Source organism: Pelobates fuscus, chromosome 3 (genome assembly GCF_036172605.1).
Source record: "Pelobates fuscus isolate aPelFus1 chromosome 3, aPelFus1.pri, whole genome shotgun sequence".
Classification (NCBI taxonomy): Eukaryota; Metazoa; Chordata; class Amphibia; order Anura; family Pelobatidae; genus Pelobates; species Pelobates fuscus.
In genome coordinates this window covers 320,609,978-320,635,641 of record NC_086319.1, presented here as the reverse complement: position 1 = coordinate 320,635,641, position 25,664 = coordinate 320,609,978, and the positions used below count along the sequence as shown (strand labels likewise).

At 40.5% G+C, this 25,664-nt stretch overlaps 1 protein-coding gene across 1 annotated transcript in view; it reads left to right on the top strand.

The window, feature by feature from the left end:
* FES (FES proto-oncogene, tyrosine kinase) overlaps positions 1-25,664 on the top strand; it is a 137,679-nt gene that overhangs the window by 67,401 nt on the left and 44,614 nt on the right. The window contains exons 3-10 of the mRNA XM_063448932.1: positions 1,312-1,485; positions 2,830-2,926; positions 4,974-5,157; positions 6,071-6,208; positions 8,068-8,187; positions 19,067-19,189; positions 21,765-21,951; positions 24,864-24,941. Coding sequence (XP_063305002.1) covers positions 1,312-1,485; positions 2,830-2,926; positions 4,974-5,157; positions 6,071-6,208; positions 8,068-8,187; positions 19,067-19,189; positions 21,765-21,951; positions 24,864-24,941 — 1,101 coding nt within the window. The remainder of the gene's footprint in view (positions 1-1,311; positions 1,486-2,829; positions 2,927-4,973; positions 5,158-6,070; positions 6,209-8,067; positions 8,188-19,066; positions 19,190-21,764; positions 21,952-24,863; positions 24,942-25,664) is intronic.

The window sequence follows — 25,664 nt, the reverse complement described above, 5'->3', positions numbered from 1 at the left end:
TTGTCGTTGGGGCCACTGAGTCCTGGGCAAGTTGGTTCTTGTTGCGTTGGTTGAAATCTTCTGTTGCTCCGTGGGGGAGACCCGTTGCTTGAGCCCGCCCTTTAGAGTTTCGGCTCCGCTTCATTCTGGAGGCCGCTCTTGGGGCCCGGTGTGGGGTCCCTTGCAGACTCCGCCTGGTGGCCAGTCTGAGCCATGCCGTCACCTCTCTCATAGCTGCGTGGTATACCAGTCTCTGGGTCTTGAATCTTGCCCACAAGTAGGTACTGAGATGGTTGATGTATTCCAGTGCGTGCTTGGGCGGTTCAATTAGTGTGGGCCTGGACCTGTGCTGCGTCCGCGCCGCCATTTTGTTTGGGCCCAGTAGGTCTCGTTTGGTCGTAGGTTTATTCATCCCCATATGGGGTTTATTAATGTGTTCGTCATTTGGTCGGTTGCGTGTACCGGGATATCCCTCACCGGCAGGGGGGGGTAATCGGGATCTGTAGCGTTGCAGTGTCTGATGCGGGGAGGTCGGCCGCCTCTCCCACACCAGCGCGCGCTGGTAGGCCGCAGATCTGATTCTGATTCTGCTTCAGATTGCCACTTTGGGTCCAATGAACCGGTCAGGTAAGTCCCCAGGTGTCACCGTTGGTCTGCTGTGCCTGTTTATGAGGTTCACCGTGAGTTTGTGGTTAAAAGTCGCTTGTTTGCAGGGCTTTCTCACGGAGCTCCTGTTCAGTGCGACCAGTCTGCTCAGCGGTCAGGCCCCGCCCCCCGATATTATTTTTAAACCTTTGCCCCTCTAATATAAGACTATGTCCTCTTGTTGTGGTAGTTTTTCTTCTTTTAAATGTAGTCTCCTCCTTTACTGTGTTGATTCCCTTTATGTATTTATATGTTTCTATCATATCCCCCCTGTCTCGTCTTTCCTCCAAGCTATACATGTTAAGATCCTTTAACCTTTCCTGGTAAGTTTTATCCTGCAATCCGTGCATTTTTGCTATATATGATTCTTATCATACGCAGATTTAGTATTGTGTACGATCCATCTGTAGAATCGGGCTAGCTCTCTCAAATTACTTTAGTTTAGATTGATTGATCTTGAGTGGCCACAGTGGTGATTATGAAAAGCTCTTTAATATAAACCAGGCAATCTGAGGCCAGGAAAGAATTTATAACACTTTGGTCAAACTATAATTAAATATATTTAAACTACATTTGTCATGACATGTATACATGTCAATATTACATCATGATTTACATCTACCAAGCTGTAACCACTCTGCAATCGTAGCTTTCTTGATTTGCTAACCTGACTATTTTCCCTTACAGTCATGGTCTACAATGGTTTCCCAGACTGAGAACTTGAGCCAGATCTTAAAGAAACACTCAGATGATTTAAACACAGGGCCCCTGAGCAAGTTAAACCTTCTCATTCGGGAGAAGCAACAGTTGAAGAAATTATACAGTGAACAGTGGCAATTTCTCAACCAGGAGTATGTGAAGGTAACTCATTTTTAAATGATGCTTATATAGGGCAGTCCTTAGGTCCATTAATATGCTGTGAGTTTGTGTTGATGTGTAGTGTGATTGTCTGTCTGTCAAGCCTCACTGTGCAGAGTGCAATAACAATTGGGTACTGAAGCAGTAGTCAGACCTGATCATCTGCAATGTACATGTGCATTGAATAGAGCGAGACTCGAAAGTCACCCAGCGTGAAAGTTCATTGAAGTTTATTAACTGCTTAAGAAATGGCTCAGGAGAAGAAGCACAAACTGATCATGCAGAATCTAGAAAGCCAATGTATGGACCGACAAAGGGGTGTTAGGTGTGTGATGAACGGTCAAAGCGCTTGGTGTAAACTTTCAGTATAAGGTGTAGTAGAGAAATATCAGCATGATGAAGACTGTTGCAGCCATTAAGACCAATTACACTGAGTTTGAAGAGAGCTTGAATGCTCATACACCTGACCTGAGAGTGACAATTGAGGACTAGTGCACCGAATGGGGCTTACAAGAAGTTCTGCTTTGAAAAAGTTGAAAGAAGATATGTTTTTCTAGAATGGAGCAGTAAGACAGAAGAGAGGCATTTAATGACATGATCTAGGACAGGAGTAAGAACTCCAGATGCTCTGGACTACATCTCCACTGATGCTTTGCCAGCATTATGTCTGTAAGAGCGTTATGGGTGATCTATTCCACAATACCTTGTAGGTCGAAGGTTCTCTTCCTCTGATCTAGGAGGTTTCAAGAGAGATTAGGGATAGAGAGGTTAATCCGAGTGTTATCTGCATATTGGAACATCCATTGTATCAGACACACATAACCACAAGGACATAGTGAGATGACATGGCCTGGCCTGCCTGAGGTTAATGGGAGTCACACCTTGGGCTGAAGCTGCATAAGTCCCCCTTCTAGGGACACTGGAAGTAGTAGTGAGGAGGAAGTGAGACAATGTTTCTCATTTTATAGATTCAAAAAATAGCATTTTGAGGGGAAATGGGGGACAAAAAAATGTTAACATGCAATGACATAAATTAACTTTTTGTGTTATCACTATTCAAACTAGAAATAGCATTAAAACTAGAATAGCATTCAAATAGATTTGTTTATTTATATAATGTACCTTCAATAAATACTGTACTCAGGGTCTTGTGTTGCAAAATTTTAAAAAAATAAAGGTTTTCTGCAGTCAGTTACAACCTTTTTCTGAAGCTCAATAAAGATTAAGAACATTAAGGATTTAAACTTTGTATTGAATTTACAAATGATGTTAGGGTTTGCAGTTTGATGACAATGTCATGTTGGCTCCAGGACTTGTTTGATACACCTTATGGTTATCTCCCCATAGACAACACAGCAGGAGGTAGAAAAGTTGAGATCACAATATCGCAACCAAGTTAAAGAAACCTTACAAGTCAAGCGAAAATACCAGGAGACAAGTAGAGGTAAGATCAGCTGTATTTACACAACATGAATGCGGCTTAATTTCTTCACTTGACTGCAAACATTAGATTACTATTGTTATTATTACTGGCATTTATAAAGCGCCAACAAATTCCACAATGATGTACAATTGGCGAAAAGGACACTACAATATGCCCAGACCAATACAAAAGGTAAAGAACTTGATCTTTAAAAAAAAAAAAAAAAAAACACACTGAAAACACTCAGGGTCACTGAGCAAGTTTGAGAAATACAGTACAGTGTTAGGAATACATATCTATATTCCTAACGCCACAGTCCTAATGTGCCTATTTTGTTGAGCCCCCCCTAGTGTTGATTAAAAAGCAACAAAATACATCAGAATAAAACAAATTACGGTACTCACTTTTTCTTCAGCACCGAATCTAACTCAGCACTGCCACAACCTTCGCCTTGGCTGATGCCATTGTGGAGGAGTGTGTCCAGGGTACATGTGCCTATGATTCTCCTATTGAGAATCGTTGAATAAAATGATTCTCTATGGCAGACCGTGACAGCACTGCGCATGCACATGTTACTTCACGGTATGTTATGGTATGAGAGCAGGGAAGAATAATTGTTAAATAAAAGTATAACAACTTTAATAAGATGAAGTTGCTATAGTGCCTACAGTGTTTCTTTTAATCTTCTCATTCGGAAGAAGCAATGAAGCATCCAAAGTTCCCAGAGTGCTGAGAAGGAGTGTACAAGAAGTTTTGCTTTAGAAAAGTTGATGGAAAATGTGTTTTTCTGGGGGGAACAGTAAGACAGAAGAGAGATATTTAATGACACGATATAGGAGGGTTGAAGATAGATTAGAGAGCGGAGTCTCAGTGTTATCTGCATATTGGCACAACCATTATATATACATTTACTTGTGCACAAATGGATTCAGTATTGTAACTAAAGCAAGTTCACCTGTGTTTAAGCAGTGATATAGGTCTTATTGTGGCCTTGATGCCTTGAATTTACCAACCTTCAATTATTTATTTGGAAAAGCATTGAAAGGAAAGAAGCTGCCACGAATTTACTATTATACATAAATCTAATTATATATAAATTACACATAGGCACCTGCCTGTCAGCAGTCACATCTAAAAGCTACCAAATAGATATTTTGTTCAATTCAATTTATTCCATAATATAGTTTTGCTGTACCTTATAGAATTTGGTATTCTACAATACCTAACTAGTACAATAACAAAAAAAAACAGCCAGACTCTAGTAAAGTGTTTTCATAATAAAACTGTATAATTAACTTAAGCAGGGGATCATAGTTTTTGTGTTTCCGTTGAGTACAGTTTTGCAGGTTAAATTAACTTACAGACATCAAACGCTATCAAAAAATTATTGTTTTGTGTTTTTTCATATCTCATCACACTGTCAATACACTTGATGTGAAGATGTAAACGTCAAAATATGTGATATGTGAATAGACAACTGTGGAAAAAGACATTGGCCACATTTTTTCCTGTGTCCATAAAATATTTATATTTTAGAGATTTATATTCTTCATTACTTACTATGTTTCTTCTTTAGTTAACAACCGCACTTAAATGCAAGGATTTGCTTATTTTGTTCTTTTGTAGGAGACGTTTATTAAAAATATATTACAATGTATAGTGTCTGGTGACATTTCAGAACATGATTACATTATTACAAACATAGTAACTACCATGTATTGTGGTAAGTTATTTAGATAGCCCAGTTGACGTTTCTCAGTAAAAATATTAATATTAGGTTGGGTTATAATATCTAGAACCCTGGACGTACGTTGGAACCCAACAACAAGCTACACATTAAATACTATGATATTTTCTTTTTATTATATTATTGATTACGCTGTCAATACATATGTATAGATCTCCAAACTGTGTAACATTTTTCTGTGTATTTCTCTCTTTAACCCCTTAAGGACACATGACGTGTGAGACACGTCGTGATTCCCTTTTATTCCAGAAGTTTGGTCCTTAAGGGGTTAACTTCTTTTTGGTAATAAATCTGAAACTGCAACTTTTCTCTCTTTCTTAGACAAGGATCGCGACAAAGCAAAAGAAAAGTATGTAAAGTGCACATGGAAATTGCATGCTCTCCATAACCAGTATGTACTGGCTGTAAAGGCAGCCAAATCACACCATGAGCATCACTTTAAGCAGAGCCTGCCAATCTTACATGACTCAGTGCAAAACCTCCAGGAACAGATGGTCTATATCCTGTAAGTATAAGCGAGGATGGAACTGACTCAAAACTTCATTGTAAAACTAGAATAAGCCTTGACTAACCCTATGAAGAGGTCACTAATCCTACCTGTGAATTGTATACATTGTGCCCAATTTTTTGGAGTACTTTATAGTCGCATGTGGGGTCCCTCTTCCCTGGATTCTAAAAAAAAATAAAAAATCATATGGCTGTTTGGCTGTTAAATGCGGCAGATACTAAACAAATAACCCCTACTGTAAATCTGTTAATCTGAAATGGCTTTTAAAGCTCAATCCCATGTGGTTTTGCTGATAAAGTAAGCACAAATTCATTACGATAAATGACTTTGATTAGTACAAAAGTATACATGAATAATCAAAACTAACACAGAAGTGCACGTTTTAGGTATTTGCTGTTTTGGGATGTTTTCAGTTCCACACTAAACAAAAACATTTATTCCTTAAATCAGGAATTGTGGACAGTTCAAAACGAAAATGTAAATGTTAGGTCATTATAGGAGAAATGGAAAAAAGATCCAATTAATTTTCCAGCTTGGGTACCTTGGTTTCAAATTTCCTTTGTCAGATCTCTGCGATGGATAGTGAATAGACCACCAGAGTGTTTTAAGATTCTAAACATACACTGTTACTGTTCTCTTGGCATACATGGATCAAACTTCATTTCTTAATGCTAATTGATGGCATTCCAATCATAGCTCATTTAATAAACTATATGAATGTTGTTCGTAACATTTCGTTAGGGCCTATAATCGCTTCCAATGTATATGTGCCTATCATAATAGGTGCCTACTTGAAAAGTTTATTTAGTGTAGCAGAATTATTAACCGCAAGTGGTTTTTATCTTTAATGCTTGTCTTATTCTTCCTTGAAAACCAGTATTTGTCATATCCTTCCTCTATTTTTCCACAGCAAGGATATTTTGCAAGAATACCATGACATTACAAGTCTGGTGCAAGAGGAAGTTGCATGCATTCATCGGGAAATTGGTCAGGCCCTTAGCAGCATCAACCCTATCAGAGAGTATGATAACTTCACCCAGATGAACAGGTACGCCATGGAACATGGTAAATTCAAAGGTTAGGGAACTTCTCTCTGTCTGCTGTTGAACACGTCTTTTACTCAGTTGCAGTTTTGTAGCTGGTTCTAGACAAAGCAGCTATCGAGCTGATAAATGTGACTGCCCATAGGAGTTTACTGGAAAAGCACAGAACAGTGGATTGAAATTGCATAGTAAGATCAAAAAAGCTGTAAAGGACACTTTCAGATTTGGCATACATTTTTCAGATTTGTTTTTTTATTCGTGGCCATACACTTTTGACTAATGCTTAGGGAAAATATAACTGAATCTCGTTATTTGAAAACATGTAATGTATAAAAGCTCAAGGGAGATAAATCATTTATATACCATTTCTGAATAATATATGAATGGCTCACTTGCCATTAAAGGGACCCTGTAGGCACCCAGATCACTTCAGCTGATTGAAGTGGTCTGGATGCTGTCTCCCTATTGCACTTAGCATTGCAATGTTTACATTGCAGCTCTAAGTCTGCCCTCAGTGGCACTGGGGGCACTTCCAGAATCTTTGGGTTCGTTATCTGATGCTGGACGTCCTCACGAACCTCCAGTGTCAGATTTTCCCCATAGGAAAGCATTGAATAATGGTTTCCTAAGGAGAGGTCTAATGCACGCGCGTCCATTGCCGCGAATGCGCATTAGGTCTCCCCCGCCGACTGATGTTGGCGGAGGAGGAGCGTGGGCGGAGCCTGATCAAGCACAGAGGGACATCGGCGTTGGATTCAAGTAAGTGGCTGAACGGGTTTTAAACCCTTAATTTGCGAGGGATGGGGGACGCGAGGAGAGACGCACTGTAGGGACCTATAGTGACAGGAAAATGGGTTTATTTTCCTGACACTATAGGATCCCTTTAAAGGTTATGTAAGAGTACTCTATACTGGAAAAAGTATTTTTTACCTGGAAGCAGTGCTAAGTATCTAACCAATTTGGAGCATGGAAAGGAAACAAATGCTATGAAGACCGTAATGAGTACCTTATCAAGTATCCAAGTATTGGAAATTTAAATTGACTTGAGGGTAATGCTGGGTTTCTTTACGAGGGAAAAAGAGGAGAGAGTGAGGAAGACATTCTGTGTCTCCAAACATATCTGTTAGATTGCTAGTGATGACTCCATGCAGGGGGTGATAATGAGAGGATGAGGCCTGTTCCTCACTTAAGCTCAAAGCTTGGACTGCAGTGAGCAGGTATGTTGGGATTAGGCAGATTGACTACGCAGTTTGCACTTTTTTCTAATCTAGTCCACTATCCAGACCCACAAGGCTTCGTGCCTGGAAGACCCAATCCCCCATCCCATCATCTGTGAGTAAGTGTGTGGAATCTCAATCTTTCAGGACTGTCAGTCCAAACAAATTTAGTGGTTGCCTTCCTCAGTTCTTGGAAAAAGGTGGAGGGTGATTACTTGGGGGTGGCCTGGAATAGGGTTTCAAATTTTATATCATAGTCTATATGAAGAAAACACTTCAGTACTTATCAAACATTGTAGAATTTGGTCTTGTTGCCGGGTATGAAATTAACTAATTGATGTTCTATACCAAGGTACTATCATGTTCCAGCTCAAAACCTACACCAAGTGCTTTCCCAAATTGCATGTGGTAAATATTCTTACAGGAGACAGCTCGAGTAAAGTTGAATTTATGCCATCAAACTGTATTTAGTGGTTATTCTGTGCTAGAAGTTGAGCTTTATTTTCTCAGTGGGCTGTAGTAATGCTTGGAGTAACCCTTTAAGCTGAAGCATTGCTGCCTCTACCTGAAAATACATTATGTGTGTGATGCTATATAAACTACTCTGTTTATTTTCATGTTTATTTCATGTTTGCCTTGTCGTGCAGGTCAGTAACCGGGCTGCCACCCATGGCAAGCTTTGATACCAGTTTACTGGAAGAGACAGATGATCTACAGGAAGAAGAACTTCAGCTGAATGACCTCACACTAGAGAGTGTCCAGCATATGTATGTATGGGTGGGTTATGGGCATACTACATGTCTGTATACTGTGAGAACTGCACACTTCTGCAATAGTACATTATGGGACATGTATAGCAGCACATGTATGCACAAATGGCTTCAGTTGGCTTTAAAAATGAAACCACTTCATGAATATGCATGTATGTGCTGCTCTACAGCTTATGGAAGAGCTAAATGTTTCCCCAACATTTTTTTGTTTAAAATAGAATAATGCTCTGTTGTCATTATTCTATCGCCCTCCCCCACTCCCCGCCAAAAGAAAAGTTTTTCATTTAAGTTTTACTTACCTTAATCCAGTGCCTGGGGAAGCTCGTGGCATTGCTCAGTGTGTTCCCATCTGACGTCACGTGACCTGCTCCAAGTTCCAATCAAAAGGCTTCTCATAGAGAATTTAACTGCCTAATGCGCATGCAATAGATTGCACTTCCGTATAATTTAATAATTTCTCAATATCTCCTCCTCTACATTGCAGGGAAGTTTGCTATATTCCTTGTTTGTGTTAATTTGTGAGTCATTAAAATCCCTGAAATGCCATTGGGGTGGGGAGGCAATAACATCTAGAAGAAAAACTGTATGTCCAATCTGCCTTTAAACATCCTCATTGTTTGGCCCATGTGCTGAATATTGCATTGTGTACAAGTTAAAAGATAAATAATAGTCTTACCTTTTAGAGCTATTATAGTCATAGTTTTTATAGTGAAGACAAGTAACAGTAAACTGAGATCTATTGCTCAAATAAATATTATTACTGCAAGCAATGCATGGTTTTGGACCGCACTTAAATGTCCCTTTCTTTGTTATTTTCATATACTCAAAGGAGAGACTGTACTTATATTAGAATGGAATTTCCATTATAGAGAAGTTCTCCAGACTGCTGGGATGGCAAGACCCAAAGTATCACTTATAGCAATTGTACCAGTGTTAACACTATAACACTAAACTTATTTTTCAAAATAAATATGGTAGTATATTTTAAAGGCCACTTTTTAGTGAATGCATCTTGTAACCTCGTGCCAACACTCAATTATACTGAAAAGTACCCTTTCCAAAACATTATCTGCAAATATACATCCATTGTTTCGAAGGTATGGAGGAGGGTGACATGATCTTTGGTGGAGTATAGAATTACCACTACAGTCCTTTTGATAAAGACTATTTTTTGTGCATCACAATCATCTAGATCCAAAAATTGAATGGTATCACCATCAAAATTAATCATAATGGATATACGTAATTGATTGATTGTTATTGATACTCAATACAAAAAGCTAAGCATGGAGTTCCCCACCAAACCAGTAACAAGCCGTCAATGGAGCTCTAATATAAGACCATATAGCTCTCCACAACCCGGCTACATATAGGTTGGCATAGGAGGGGGAAAATGTTGCTCCCATTGTCTTCCCACATGTCTGCAGGTAGCAGGCTGAGTCAAAGGAGAAGTAATTGTGAGTTGGTAAATAGTCAATACTTTTCATAACAAAATCCTTGAGTTTGTCATCCTCATCATCATCATCATCACTATATCTGGACAAAGTTCTCTATAATCATACACTTGGCATTTCCTGTCCTATTGTGTATTACACCCCACCTCCTATAGACTGTAAGCTCTTTTGAACAGGGTCCTCTTAAACCTATTGTTCCTGTTTTCTTGTAATTGTCCTATTTATAGTTAAATCCCCCTCTTATAATATTGTAAAGCGCTACGGAATCTGTTGGCGCTATACAAATGGCAATAATAATAATGAGGAATCCTTGAATACAAGACCACATCAAGGGTAATCCACCTGTATTTTGTGAACCACCTAAGGCTCTGTAACTGGCACAAAACATCCTGAATATCCCATAAATAGGAAGCCAAACATTTAACCAAGGGTAAAAAAAATAAAAACTATCACTGATCTCTGACAGATGTTAATTTAAAGAATTGATGCATGAAATGATAGGGCAACCACACGATATACATTTATCAAAAGGTTTGTGAACCTTGGGGAACATATGGAGAAAAAAATTGAATTTTTCAGTTCAGTAATTTTTGGCTCAAATTTAAAATTCACTTTGAATTCCCTCGCTTTAGTGAATAACTCTGACAGCGCGTGGGATGCGGGTGTGTTGGAGAGATATTCTTGTCTGCTGCCCAGACCTCTGAACATCCACACTTATAAGGGTGCCACTGGGGCCCATTCATACAACATACAAGGTCCAGTTCACTCACTCATTCATTAACCCCTTAAGGACGACGTGCGTTCTATACCATCCTTTTATAGGCGGTCCAAACGCCGGTGGGCGGCATAGAACGTCACTGCCGTCCTATATATATATATATATATATATATATATATATATATATATATATTCATATTCCCTGCCGTTCCCCCAATGGCGGTCGCAATCCTGGGGTCTGCCTGGGAGCTCAGGCAGACCGCCTCTACCCGATCCGCCCCCCCCCCCCCGCCATGTTATTGCGGGGTCCTCACAATCACATGGCCGGAATAGCCAGCTTATGCAGTGCCAGCTCTCAGGCTGTCCCCCTCATGCGTGTACAAAAGTTCGTTAAAGGTAATACAAGTTATAAAACCGTGTTTAAATAAAATAAGAAGTACTTGTATATATAGATATATAGTTACATAGGTGAAAAGAGACTTGCGTCCATCAAGTTCAGCCTTCCTCACATATATTTTTGCTGTTGATCCAAAAGAAGGCAAAAAACCTAGTCTGAAGCGCTTCCAATTTTGCAATAAACTAGGAAAAAAATTCCTTCTTGACCCCAAAATAGCAGTCAGACGTCTCCTTGGATCAAGCAGCTATTACCCCACTAATTAGAAATTATATCCTTGTATGTTATGTTTTTGCAAGTATTTATCCAATTGCAGTTTAAAAATCTGTATGGACTCTGATAAAACCACCTCTTCAGGCAGAGAATTCCATATCCTTATTGCTCTTACTGTAAAAAACCTTTTCTTTGTCTTAGATGAAATCTCCTTTCTTCCAGCCTAAATGTGTGACATTGTGTCCTATGTATAGCCCTGTTTATGAATAGATTTCCAGATAAAGGTTATTACTGGCCCCGAATATATTTGTATAATGTTATCATATCCCCTCTCGGGTGCCGTTTTTCCAAACTAAAGAGATTTTAAATTTTTTAACCTTTCTTCATAACCAAAATGCTCCATTCCTTTTATCAATTTTGTAGCTCGTCTCTGGACTTTTTCTAGTGCCATGTTATCCTTCTTTAGAACAGGTGCCCAAAATTGCGCAGCATATTCAAGGTGTGGTCTTACCAGCGATTTATAAAGAGGCATAATTATATTTTTATGCCCCTATTTATACATGACAAAACCTTACTGGCCTTAGCAACTGCAGATTGACATTGCATTTGTTGTCTATAACAATTCCCAAATCCTTCTTGTGTGTGGTTATCCCTAATTCACTACCATTTAGGGTGCAAGTTGCTTGTGCATTCTTGACCCCAAAGTGCCTAACTTTGCATTTATCTACGTTAAATTTCATCTGCCATTTTAGTGCCCAGTCCCCCAATCTATCCAAATCCCTTTGCAACAAAGCAATACCCTGCTCACATTTTATTACTTTACAAAGTTTTGTGTCATCTGCAAACACTGAAATATGGCTTTAAATGCCTATTTCAAGATCATTTATAAATATGTTAAATAGAAGCGGTCCCAAAACAGAACCCTGAGGGACACCACTTGCTACTTTTGTCCAGCCTGAAAATTTACCATTAATGACAACTCGTTGTACTCTATCCTTAAGCCAATGTTTTACCCAAGAACAAGAATAATCATCTAGACCAATTTCTTTTAGTTTGAAGACTAACCTATTGTGAGGAACCGTATGAAATGCCTTGGCAAAATCCAAGTAGATCACATCCACTGCAACACCCTGATCTATACTTCTACTTACTTCTTCATAGAATGCAATTAGGTTAGTTTGACATGACCTATGTTTCATAAAACCATGCTGACTATTGCTAATAACAAAGTTCTTCCCAATGAATTCCTGAATATTATCCCTTAATAGCCCTTCAAATATTTTCCCAGTCACAGAAGTTAAGCTCACATGTCTATAACTTCCAGTCAAGGATTTTTCATCCTTTTTAAATATAGGAATATCTGCCTTCCTCATATGATCTTTTATATACAGATACATACATACATACATACATTATTAAAAGTGTATTTAAAAAAAAAAATGATAATAATAAAAAAATATATATATATTTTAACATACACTTAGAATGATGTTAATTATATATATATATATATATATATATATATATATATATATAATAAAAATAATCAATAAATAAATTGAAAAAAATTAAAATACAAAATAATTGTATACCAGTTTTAATTTGTACTAACTGTATACATATATATTAAATTCAAAATACATTTAGAATGACGTTATAAATACATCTCTCTCTACATCTATCTCTCTCTATATCTCTCTCTCTCTATATATATATATATATATATATATATATATATATATATATATAGCCATATATATATATATATATATATATATATATATATATATATATATACATACATACACAAACACTGGCCAAAATTAGAGTTTAATTTAGTTTTTTGCATTTTTCACACACAAGCAAATATGAACGCTAACTCATCAGTGTTTGTGACTACTAGAAAAGACTGGACATACCCCATTTGTAATACCTTGGATTGTCAACTTTTGCAAATGGCATGCCATCATGGGGGTAATTTTCATTCCTGGGCTACTATTTGGTCTTAAAGGCAAAATAAACCAGTCTGGCAAATTTCAATGTGTATAAACTGAAAAAATTTAATGTGCTATATTTGACCATGTAACTTTCCAAAACACCATAAAACCTGTACCTTGGGGGTACTGTTGTACTCGTGAGACATCGATGAATACAAATATGTGTATTTTATTGCAGTAACATCTAACGGTATTATGACATTCACAGTTAAAATGCCATGCAGAACCAAAAAAAAATGTTTCTTAAGTTCTCTTTTTTAAAAATAAATATTTTATTCATATTAAATTATGTTTACTGTGGCGGAACCAACCTCGCCACTGAGAACTGGAGAAGCCTGGTTGCTAGCCTCCTGCCCAGTGATTATGGTCCCTGGGAGATATTGCCTTTAAGGGACTGAATTGGGGCTTATGGACTGCTACCATAATGTACTGACCCTTTAAGAACTACTTTTGGGCATATGGATTGTATAATACTGTCCCTAGCCCTTTAAATACTTTGGGGACAGATTGGTACTTTTGTATATGGCACTTCGGACACAGTCGAAGCCGTCGAAGCTGTCGAAGTTACCCTTAACATCAACTCCACTTCGACACTTCGACTAAAGTCGAAGTACAGGCACACTTCGAATGGGACTTAGCCGTTTTTATGCCAGAAATTGACCGACCGCACAGCCCAAATCCATGGAACTGTTTTTGCAAGAAAATGTGCTGGCGGCCGGTCATAAAAGGACTTCCGTGTAACTTTTGATCCACAGGAGGGATTTGCCTGATTTTTGGAAGTGTTTATGTTTAAAGTATGCTGAGTCTGAATATGTGAATGTGATGTATGGTTTTGAAGTTATAGATATTGTGTAAAAGTTATGTTTTAAACTGTATAATAAGTGGATTATCTCTCAGGCTAAGGGGAGGGGATGTGTGGGTTGTACCATATCTCGGATTGGTTATTTTATGCCGCCCCCTGGGTGTGGCCTGTATGTGTGAGATGGAAATAAAAGCCAGGCTGGATGAGCCAGTCCAGAGTTCCTGCTTAACCCTCAAAGTGAAGTGTCGTCTCATTATTGGGGGGGGAGGATTTATTGTATGCTGTTCCAGTTGACTGCTAGGAGTGTAAGCCTATTCGTATGGTTCCTATTCAACGGTCTACAGCATTCATATGCTAGAGAGGATTCCTATGCTTCTCTGAGTCGCTGGTTTTGGTGTCTGCGGCAGTGCTTGAAGTCCTCAGGAGCGCTAGGAGCATCCATTAACGGAGGGTACTCGGTCGGAGTACACGGAGATCCGTTACATTGGTGGCAAGCGGTGGGATGGCGTCCTAGTGCGAGGTAAAGCAGCTCAGAGACACTGTTTGGATTTACAAATTGAGGGCAACGCTAGCAGTCGTGCAGCGCCCCTGGGAGCAGACAAGTATGGAAGGTTCTGGCTCTGGAGATGATTGGCTGGCCGAGGTGAGGCAGCGAGTGGCCGAGTATGGGGATGATATACCCATGGAGACACGCCGGGTGATCTGGAACCAGGTCATGGCCGAGCGAAACACAAGGCTGGACCGAGAATTCCGGCTGGCGAAAGAGAGGAAGTATGCTCAGCAGCAGGAGCGTTACAGCAGCCGAGTAGAGGCTGCATCCGAGGAGGTTAGCCGTCTTTCCCTGAGGCGGCGGGAGGAACCCGAAGTGGGGGTCCTCATAGACTGGTCCTGTGAGGAACCACAACAGGCAGGTAGAGATGGGACCAAGGTCTCTCCACCGGGCCCACCGGGATGCTGGGCAGCCGGCCCAGATCCCCAGCAGCAGCCAGAGTTGCCAGGTGGGGAAGCAGGTGGCCCTTACTCACAAATGTTGAGGGGCCTGACGGATTGGTCCTGGGAAGACCCACAGATGGCAGGTGGAGATGGGACTGCGGTCTCTCTACCGGCCCTACAGGGATGCTGGGCAGTCGGCCCAGATCCCCAGCGGCAGTGTGCGTTACAGGGAGCTGAAGGTGCCGTTCTTGCTCCCCAGCGGCAGTCTACGGTTCAGGGAGAGGAGCTTGTTATCCCCTCTCCCCAGCGGCAGCTTAGCACACCAAGGGGAGACAGTAAGCCCCACACCAGCGCAGATGGGACCGTGGTCTCTGCGCCCAAGTTACAGGGAGCTGAAGGGGCCCTCCCCAGCGGCAGTGTGATTTGTTGGGAATTGGGAGCCCAGCCTCCATTCCCCAGCGGCAGAGTATCCAGCATAGAATGGAGAGCCCAGCCCCCTTTCCCCAACAGCAGGACTCTGTGTTGGGAGGAGAGACAGTCTGTCTCCCTCCGCAGAGACTGGAAGTATGTATGGGAGAGGAGATTGTTACCACCTCTCCCCAGCGGCGGATCATTAATGTACAGGGAATAGAGAGCCCAGTCTCCATTCCCCAGCGGCAGAGTGTTCTAATAGGAGAGGAGCTGGTTACCACCTCTCCCCAGTGGCAGCTTAATGTACCAGGGGGAGACTGTAAGCCCCACACCTGTGCAGATGGGACAGTGGTCTCTGCACTTCCAGCACAGGGGGTAGGGACGGTCGGTCCTGCCCCCCCACGACAGGGCTGTTTAGCCAAAGGGGAGACAGTCGGTCTCCAGCAGCAGAGCTGTGTAACTCAAGGGGAGACAGTCGGTCTCCAGCAGCAGAGCGGTGTATTTAAAGGGGAGACAGTCGGTCTCCAACAACCAGGCTTCAACCCGACTACTCCCGTGGTAGTGCTGGCATCCGGGCAGAGTACCGCTGGTCTCTGCCCACTCAGCAACTCACCAAGGCAGTCTACCAGCCCCCAGCACAGCCGTGGTGAGGCACCTGGGCATGGACAAAGTTCTCCTCTACTCAGGTGTAGTAACCAGTTATTGTGGGTGAGCTGTACTGCTGTTCCTGTTTTGTGGGTGGGTTGCTGGACTAACCAGGGCACTGACCGGCAGGAGGTCAGATACCCTGTTAGTCTAGTTGGTAAAGGGGAGAAATGTGGCGGAACCAACCTCGCCACTGAGAACTGGAGAAGCCTGGTTGCTAGCCTCCTGCCCAGTGATTATGGTCCCTGGGAGATATTGCCTTTAAGGGACTGAATTGGGGCTTATAGACTGCTACCATAATGTACTGACCCTTTAGGAACTACTTTTGGGCATGTGGATTGTATAATACTGTCCCTAGCCCTTTAAATACTTTGGGGACAGATTGGTACTTTTGTATATGGCACTTCGGACACAGTCGAAGCCGTCGAAGCTGTCGAAGTTACCGAAGTTGTCGAAGCCGCCGAAGTGGCCGGTATCGGACAAAGGACCACGTGGCGGCGGCCATTTTAACTTCGAACACCGCCGACCCTTAACATCAACTCCACTTCGACACTTCGACTAAAGTCGAAGTACAGGCACACTTCGAATGGGACTTAGCCGTTTTTATGCCAGAAATTGACCGACCGCACAGCCCAAATCCATGGAACTGTTTTTGCAAGAAAATGTGCTGGCGGCCGGTCATAAAAGGACTTCCGTGTAACTTTTGATCCACAGGAGGGATTTGCCTGATTTTTGGAAGTGTTTATGTTTAAAGTATGCTGAGTCTGAATATGTGATTTGTATGTGAATGTGATGTATGGTTTTGAAGTTATAGATATTTGTGTAAAAGTTATGTTTTAAACTGTGGAGGGGATGTGTGGGTTGTACCATATCTCGGATTGGTTATTTTATGCCGCCCCCTGGGTGTGGCCTGTATGTGTGAGATGGAAATAAAAGCCAGGCTGGATGAGCCAGTCCAGAGTTCCTGCTTAACCCTGCTTAAGTGAAGTGTCGTCTCATTATTGGGGGGGAGGATTTATTGTATGCTGTTCCAGTTGACTGCTAGGAGTGTAAGCCTATTCGTATGGTTCCTATTCAACGGTCTACAGCATTCATATGCTAGAGAGGATTCCTATGCTTCTCTGAGTCGGTGGTTGTGGTGTCTGCTGCAGTGCTTGAAGTCCTCAGGAGCACTAGGAGCATCCATTAACGGAGGTACCCAGTCGGGGTGCCAGGTGATCCGTTACATTTACTATACAAATATTTGATGTGACATGAAAGCCCTGTTTCTCATGAACAAAATGGGATCTGATAAGTGTGGGTTCATATAAAATGAAAAAGGTGAATTAAGCCTGAACAGACACAGCGCAAATTCCAGGTTTTGTTTACGTTTTGTTTTGATCACAACTTGTACAATTGTCTCAGTCCTTAAGGGGTTTAAAATCTCACAGAATGTAGTAGTTAAGTAACTTTTATTTGAGTTAAGTGTGCATAACGGGTTTCTCTACAGTGTTTCTCTATGGGAAGCATAAAAATTGGACTCTGCCCAGCACAAATAAGGATTTTTTTTGTGCTGGGCAAGAAGGGGTAGATCAGCTTAGCTGCAAAAAAACAAACAAAAAAGAACAAAACGGGTTAAGAAAATGTAGGAATTTGGACCTTTAGAAAAGGAATGTTGAAAAAAAAACTAACAAATTCATAAATATTTTGTAACTGCATTGTTCAACTGCATTAGAACAAAGTTATTATACCGTGTTTGATTTTCCAATTCTCCACCTGTACTTTCTGTTTACTTACTTTGTTAAATGATGCAGTTCAACACTATTGTAAGGTAGTTTTTCTTTATTGCTACTGACCTTCAAAAACGTTTAAAAAAAAAAAATCTTTCCATTTAATTGTGCACATATATCAGATGTGAGAGTTCCTCTTTAACATTTCACATAATAAAGAGACGACAGCTAACAAGGAAGTCTTTCTTCCTGTGAATTACACTGGACTGTGATATGTTTCTAGAAACAACATTCAGTAATCGTAACTCACATATCGGTCAACTCTACACTAGGACTACTCTCAGCTTCAGGGTCAGATTCCCTGTTCAGTAGAGTAGGCATCTACCTATAGGCACGTGCCTGATGGAGGCATCTTGGCTATCTGTTAAAACTCCACTTCTTACCTGCTGCAAGGTGTTTGTTGGCTAATAGACTCTGTGATCACTGTATTCAGTCTGAGGGAGCCTGATCTGTGCATGACTCCACCACCTGAGACTGAACATAGCATGTCCTGGAGAGAGAGGGGAGAGGACTGGGGCAAGCTTATAAATGATAGATACACAAATCCACACACTGCATGAAAATAAGTCTGCCCACACTGTATGCACACACACTGCTACTCACACACTACTATACATACTGCAACCCACACTCTAAACACACACACACTACTATAGATGCACACACACTACAACACACACTGACATACATATACAAACATCCATACACACACAGATATGCACACATGCGCACACACTCTACGTGCATGTGTATACAACAACAATATTTATCATATTTAAACGGTCACATTTTTTTTTTGTTTGTTTGTTTGTGTAGAAGGTGTGATTTGGGGGGTGCTTTAGAATTATGTGCCTACAGGTGGTCATGATGTAAATTCGACCTTGTTCAGCTCAACATGTGAGTTCCCTTTCTGCACTTTAATCACCATTCATTTTGTAACTAGTGTAGTTCCTCTTGTGAATCACCTCGGATGATCTCAGAGCCACAGTTGTAAAAATGCGTGAGATGTTTTTAAAGTCTTTTAAATCGGCTGAAATATATATATAGAGAGAGAGGTGCCCTCACAGGTCTTCTTCCAAGTGTGAAGTTTATTCTGTTATTTCAAGATTGTCCCAACGTTTCGACCCCTAAGGGTCTTTTTCAAGGTTCTTAGGGGTCGAAACGTTGGGACAATCTTGAAATAACAGAATAAACTTCACACTTGGAAGAAGACCTGTGAGTGCACCTCTCTATTCGATATTTCTATATATTTTATACGTTGGTAGCACCAAGGCAAAAAAACTAAAGGGTGAGTGCCGTGATACATTGTAAATATATATAAATATTATATCTACCTGTCAGAAAAATAATTTCAAACAACATGGATTCCCTCTCTGCTGTGGGTACATGAGTAGATTCATATCAGCCAAAACGTGTTTTTTTTTTTTTACATGTAATGATAATGACATCACTGCAAGGAGAAATCTTTAGCAGTTAATATTCTTAAACTGAGTAAAGTCTTTTTGGTGCATTATTATTATTTTTTTATCCCGATAAACAGGTTAACATCTGTGGAAGAAGATCTAGCTTTAGCCTCGGAGACGGTGCAGACCAGGCAAGAAGCAGTGAGCCAGCTTCATTCTGACATTGTGATCGAGGAAAAGAACACAGATACCATCTCACTGTAAGATTCTAATACTGAATGTTCCAGGATAGTGGTTTGCAGTACAGACCCAAACAAATTAATGAATAAATGAACAATTACATTTATACTCATTTTTGTGAAGTCATATAATGTTAAAGTAAACCCATAGTCCCAAAAGGATTTTTTTTTTTTTGGACTATTCATTTTCTTCTGCCTACCCCCCTTGTCACCCCACCCCAATCTTTTGCTTTTAAAAAGAGTAACTTAAATAATGATTGCTTTCCAGCGCCTGAACTCCTCCACTGCAGCTACCCACTCCGCCTTTCACTCCGCATGCCTGCTGACGCATTCCGCATTATCCTCCAATTGATTTCTTCACATAGAGAAGCAATGTATAGGATATATGCATGCGCTGCAGAACACTGTGCTTCTCCAATCAAATGCTGCTGTCAGTAGCATTTGATTACCGGACCGAGTTCCACTTGGTTCGGGAGGGAGAGGCGCCTCTAGTTGCTGTCAGGAAGACATTGAAGACACCCTTCAATGTAAACAATACATTTTCTACAAACCTGCACTTTTTTACATGCAAGGTTAAAATGACAGTTCCACTGCACCCAGGTCACGTCATCCTTAAAGACCATGTGTCGGTAACTGATCAATAGCATTTTCTGACTTTAGGCTGCTATCATGGGAAAGTTATCAAAGTAATCACAATCTGAAAATTGACAAACCTTTTTTCTATCCGTAATTCTACCAAAGTCATAAAATGTTATTAAGTTAAAACTGTGCCTAAAGTGTGAATTCTTGTTAAAGGACCACTATAGACACCCAGACCACATCAGCTTAATGAAGTGGTCTGGGTGCCTGATCGGATTAACCCTTTTTTTTTTTTTTTATAAACATAGCAGTTTCAGAGAAACTGCTATGTTTATACTGAGGGTTAATCCAGCCTCTAGAGCCTCTAGTGGCTGTCTCATTGACAGCCGCTAGAGGTGCTTGCGTGCTTCTCACTGTGAAAATCACAGTGAGAAGACGCCAGCGTCCATAGGAAAGAATTGATAATGCTTTTCTATAAGACCGGCTGAATGCGCGCGCGGCTCCTGCTGCGCATGCGCATTCAGCCGATGATGTCGCGAGGAAGAAGGAGAGGAGGAGGAAAGCTCCCCGTCCGGCGCTGGAGAAAGGTAAGTGTTTAACCCCTTCCTCTCTCCAGAGCCCGGCGGGAGGGGGACCCTGAGGGTGGGGGCACCCTCAGGGCACTATAGTGCCAGGAAAATGAGTATGTTTTCCTGGGACTAAAGTGATCCTTTAATTTAGAAATGTCAAGCTGGATAGACTGAAATTGCAAGGTTAACAAGAAAAAAATGGTGGCCATTTCAATTTTGTGCATTTTATATGCATTTTTTTTCAATTTATTTTATTTATCTTATTTTAGTTACAATGCTTATTTAAACTGAACTAAATGATTAATGAGTTGTTTCATTGTTCATTCAGCTCATGTGCTAATACATAGATATATTTTGAGGTATTAGTTATTTGTTAGAAAAGCCATTTTAAACTATTTGAGGTGTTGAAATAAGATTTCAATTGTCCTATTAAAGTGCCCATCATTAGCAGGGGTGTTATTGCGTTCTTCACCGATCTGAAAATGGTAAAATTGCTGTCAAATTATATCAGACTGGTGACTTTGGATCACTTAAACCATGCATTTGTAAGTTTTATTGAAGTGGAATTCCATGATACATTACACATATCCCATGATACATTACACATATCCCATGATACATTACACATATCCCATGTTACTTGATTTTATTATCATGAAGATCCATGGTACACTTACACATTCCATTTATTATTACTGTGGAGTTTCATGATCAACTCACACATTCCATACATTCTCAGCTACTTGATAAACAATCTGATATGTAGTATTCTTATTTACTCTTACAGCACAGTACATGTATGATGTATATTTTTTTCAGTCATGAGTTAAATATGCATTTCAGTTGAACAGTGTGCCTAGATAGACAGCTGCACTGTGACCCATAAGCTGAGGGGGCCCATCGGGTGGTTCAAGCACTTAGGGCCACACGATGGGCATATATTATCAGGGCCATGCACTGCAGCACTTTAACTGCGCAACTCGGCCTCTTTCATAAAGGTAGCCTGGTCACTTCCTCCCAGCTAACAGCCCACCGAGCCGTGAGGGGAAGAGAATAGGGAGCCGAGCCAGGGTAGAGACAGACTCCCAACAGCCTCAGCCAAACAGGTAGCCATATAAGTGTAAATTTTGACCAGAATGTTTCTGTGTATGTCAGTGTGTGTATGTCTGTGTATCTGTATGTGTATCAGTAGGTGTTTCTGTGTGTCCATATCTGTATGTGTGTCCGTGTTTGTGTCTGTGTATCTGTATGTGTGTCAGTGTACCTGTGTATCTGCAGTCTACTAAGGTTGCAGCTTAGCATGACTCCAAGGCTACTATTTTACTAATCCAAGTTCCTAAGAACCGTAACTGTATTGATGATAAACAATCACAATACCAAATTTTTTCTTTATGATTTTTAAGCTTTATGTATCAATATGGATTTTATTTCTTCTCGATTTCTTGTAGAATCACTTTGTTGTCCAAACGCCAGAGTTTACGGGAAGCTCTCATCCAATATCACATATCTATGTGTAACAAGAATAAGCTACAGGTTCAGAGGGACATGCTAAAGAAGAAGATGAATGAGCTTGGATCCGATGATCCCCCTCCAGCTATCAAGCTGCAGGACGATGGCCAGTCCATCTCATCAATAGTGAGTTTCATCACTGAAATTTAAAGGTTTTTTTACGATTAAACTCATCATTACGTTTTCAAGAGGCATACACTTCATATCAGTGTATATTTTCACATCTGTCAGCAGCGTGCGCTGCACAAGAGTGACAGACATTTTTTTATGCACAGAATTAACAGTGGTAGCCCGGAGCATAGTTTGGGCTGCCTAAGTCACATGTGCTGAGGCTGAAACTTGTCCCCAGCACATAAGTGCAGATAACTCAGTATGTGCAGTGTTTCAATCAGAAACACAGCATGTACATTCTCGTACAACCATAGCCACCTCAAATCACTGAAGTGGCCTTGGTGGTTGAAATAACTGTTTAAAGGAACACGTGTATTCCTACATGTATACAGTATATAAAAATATGTATTCCTCATACTATACTGCTGGAGTGGCCCCCCTCAGATTGGAGATAAAATGTGTTTAAACTCACCTTTTCTTCATCTCAGCCATAGGAAAGCATTGGGAGGCTATTACGCATGGGCAGCAAAATGTGGCACTGCACCAATCAGCCTCTCTTCATAGAAATGCATTGAATCAATTAATCTGTATGGGGAACATTCAGCTCCTCCATGCCGTGGAGCACTGAAATAGGAGGCACCTCTAGTGTTTCTCTGAAAAGGTAGCGTTTATATTGAAAAACCTGCAGGGACAGGATATAGACACTAGAACCACGACATTAAAGGGACACTATTGTCACTAGAACAACTGCAGCTTATTGAATCTATTCTAGTGAGTAGAATCATTACCTTCAGGCCTTTTGCTGTAAACACTGCTTGTTTTAGAGAAAATGCAGTGTTTACATTACAGCCAAGTGTAACTTCACTGGACACTCCTCAGATGGTTGTTAGAGATCCTTCCTGGGTCATGGCTGCCTAAAATGCATCCAAACATTCAGTGTCTCCTCCCTCTGCATGCAGACACTGAACTTTCCTCATAGAGATTCATTGATTCAATTCATCTCTATGAGGAGATGCTGATTGGCCAGGGCTGTCAATCCTATAGGGAAGCACTGTGATTGTCTCAGGCCACCACTTCTGCTGATGTCAGCAGGCAGTGGGCAGGTCAAAAGGAAACATGGACAAAGTAAGCAGCTCCAGACTTGAATACAAGTAAGATTGTACTATATTTAGAGAGGCATGAGGGGACCAGGGGGGCTAGATAGTGGTTTTAACACTACAGGGTCAGGAATACATGTTTGTGTTCCTGACCCTATAGTGCTCCTTTAAGCTGTAGTTGTTCTGGTGACTATACTGTCCCTTTAAGTCAACATTTTGCCTGCCAGATTGGATACATTAATTTGTCACAAGTTGGGTGTAATATTTTTGTTTTTCATACAATTTAATTATCACAGCATTTAAAGTCCAGCCTTGCTCAATTCTATGGAACAATTAAAAGATTATTTAATTTCTATATTGCTTATTGTCATCAATGGGATTTGCCAGTGATCTGTGTACATTTTCTGTTATGTGCTGACAAAGCCAGAGCTTGAATAAGTATCAGTGTAATTAAACAAGTTAGCTGGCCATAATTGGCATCTCTTGGGATAACACTGGATTACACATGCAGCTACATTCAGCTGTTGAATTTAAGGCAGCTTTGTTACTTCCAGGGGTCCTCGAGGTTGACATACCTGCTAGGTGTGTGCGACAGCCTGGGGAAGAAACATGCCTTTCCCCGATGTATAATTGTTTATAGCGCTGAGAATATGAATATATAGATGATAAAAATAAGAGTACAACACAGGGATCCATGGAGATCCTAGGAAACTGAGGGGTCCTCCATAGAACTGCAAACCTCCCAAGTTCAGAGGGTCTGAAAGCTGATGGAGTTTGACAGGACTGGAGGGCCCAATTGGCACAACTTACATCAGTGGCAACATCCAAAATGGATGCTCCAGCCGGATGGCAGATAGCCCCACTCACGACAGACCATGTAGAAAGCGATACTGAAGCCCTCATGGTCCTAGTGCCCTTAGCACAGCACGTGCATATCTAATGATGTGCTAATGCCATGCTGAATGGAGTCAGTTCCCTAGTGTTCATAAAGGTGGGACACCAGGAATCAAAATCAGGACAACGGGAGAGAATCCTGAAATCAAGGCTTTCCGACCAAACTCAGTACAAATTTGAATCCTGAAACTACATTTGTGATGGACAAAAAGTTTACTTTTCACACAACCATCATATTCGTTTTTGAAATTCCAAATTCCAAATCCATGTTTCAAATGTAGTACATTTGAAGTGAGGTCAGCCCAAAGGATATGCAAGATTTACAGTAAGCTCAGGCTGAGCCACTCATCATGGTCTTATTTTATTTCTGAAGGAAATGAGCATAAACCCTGTGCCCCACAAATTTGTTCTGAGAAACGGGTAGTGAGATCTTTTTTGCATCATGTCTTTTGCAAAGACATAAGTTGTTATGGTGATTGGACTGTTCCTTTAACTTAGTAACAGTAACAAAATTTTTATATAAATCAGCTGATATTTCACAATCTACGGGCTAATTTTTCATTACCAAATAAAAAGAGAGCAAAAAAGTAAATCTTAAAAATCCTATTTGGACATTGAAAAAATCATATTAAAATCAGCCATACTAAAACACTGATTCCTGGGCTTTGACAGCAAAACTTCTCGTCCTATGTGTTCAGGTGTTTATTCACTAAACGGTAGATTGCAATCAGTTGAATCCTAATGGCAAAAAATAGGGCAAAATATCTCATTTGTAAAATATCTCCAACTAGCAACAGGTTGGCTTTCTAGCCCATATTTTGCAGTTTTGATTTCCATGTTGATTTACGTTCAGCTGTAACAAAAACAGTAGCTGTACCAGCATGTCAATAACAATGTCGGAAAGAATGAAATATTTTATTTGTTTTTTTATTCTAGGAGCGGGAAAGTGGGAGAAAACAAACTTTAGAAAATATTAAAAACCACATTTCTGGAATTTTTCGACAAAAGATTTCTGTAAGTAGCACATTTCTTTATATTACAGCTATAGAGCTGAATGTCAGCTTACATGACGAGACTGTTCTCGTGCACTGAAAAGGAAAATTAGATACTTGGTTCTGTTTTGAGGTCTCTGGTTGCGTTTTCTGCTTTTTCTGTGACAAATCTACTTTTGTATCAAACACTACTTTGTGTTAGAATGTTGGTACACTTATTGAGATCTCAAGTGAATTGAACGGTGACGTACTGTATCTGTGATTGACACAGAAAGCACCATGCAAAAAGGCACTACAAACACAACCTGCACTTATTACCTGTTTATTACCAATTATTACTAACAAACGAGGAGGCTGTTTTGGAGGTCAATCTGTGTGGAGGTGGCAATTTGTAGCCCAACAATATCATATATTATGTTTTTCCCAACCATGTCTGATACCGGAGAAACTGACGGAAGCGAAGCACAGAGAGATGGACACAGGTTTCTTCAGGAAGGAAGAGATTCTTTATTGGATCACCGATCGGGACTCAGAGGGACTAATGTCACCAAAATACAGCAAGTTCTGAGCCCCGGACAATAGTGCAGGCTCCTTATATAGGCACATAACTCCTCCCATATTAAGCTCCACCCGCACATTCTCTTGACCAATCAATACAAATAAGAATTAACTTCCTGCTTGACCGCATGGCTTGTCCAGCACAATGGAGGAGGGGGAATACTACATCCTGTATTCTTGCACATGC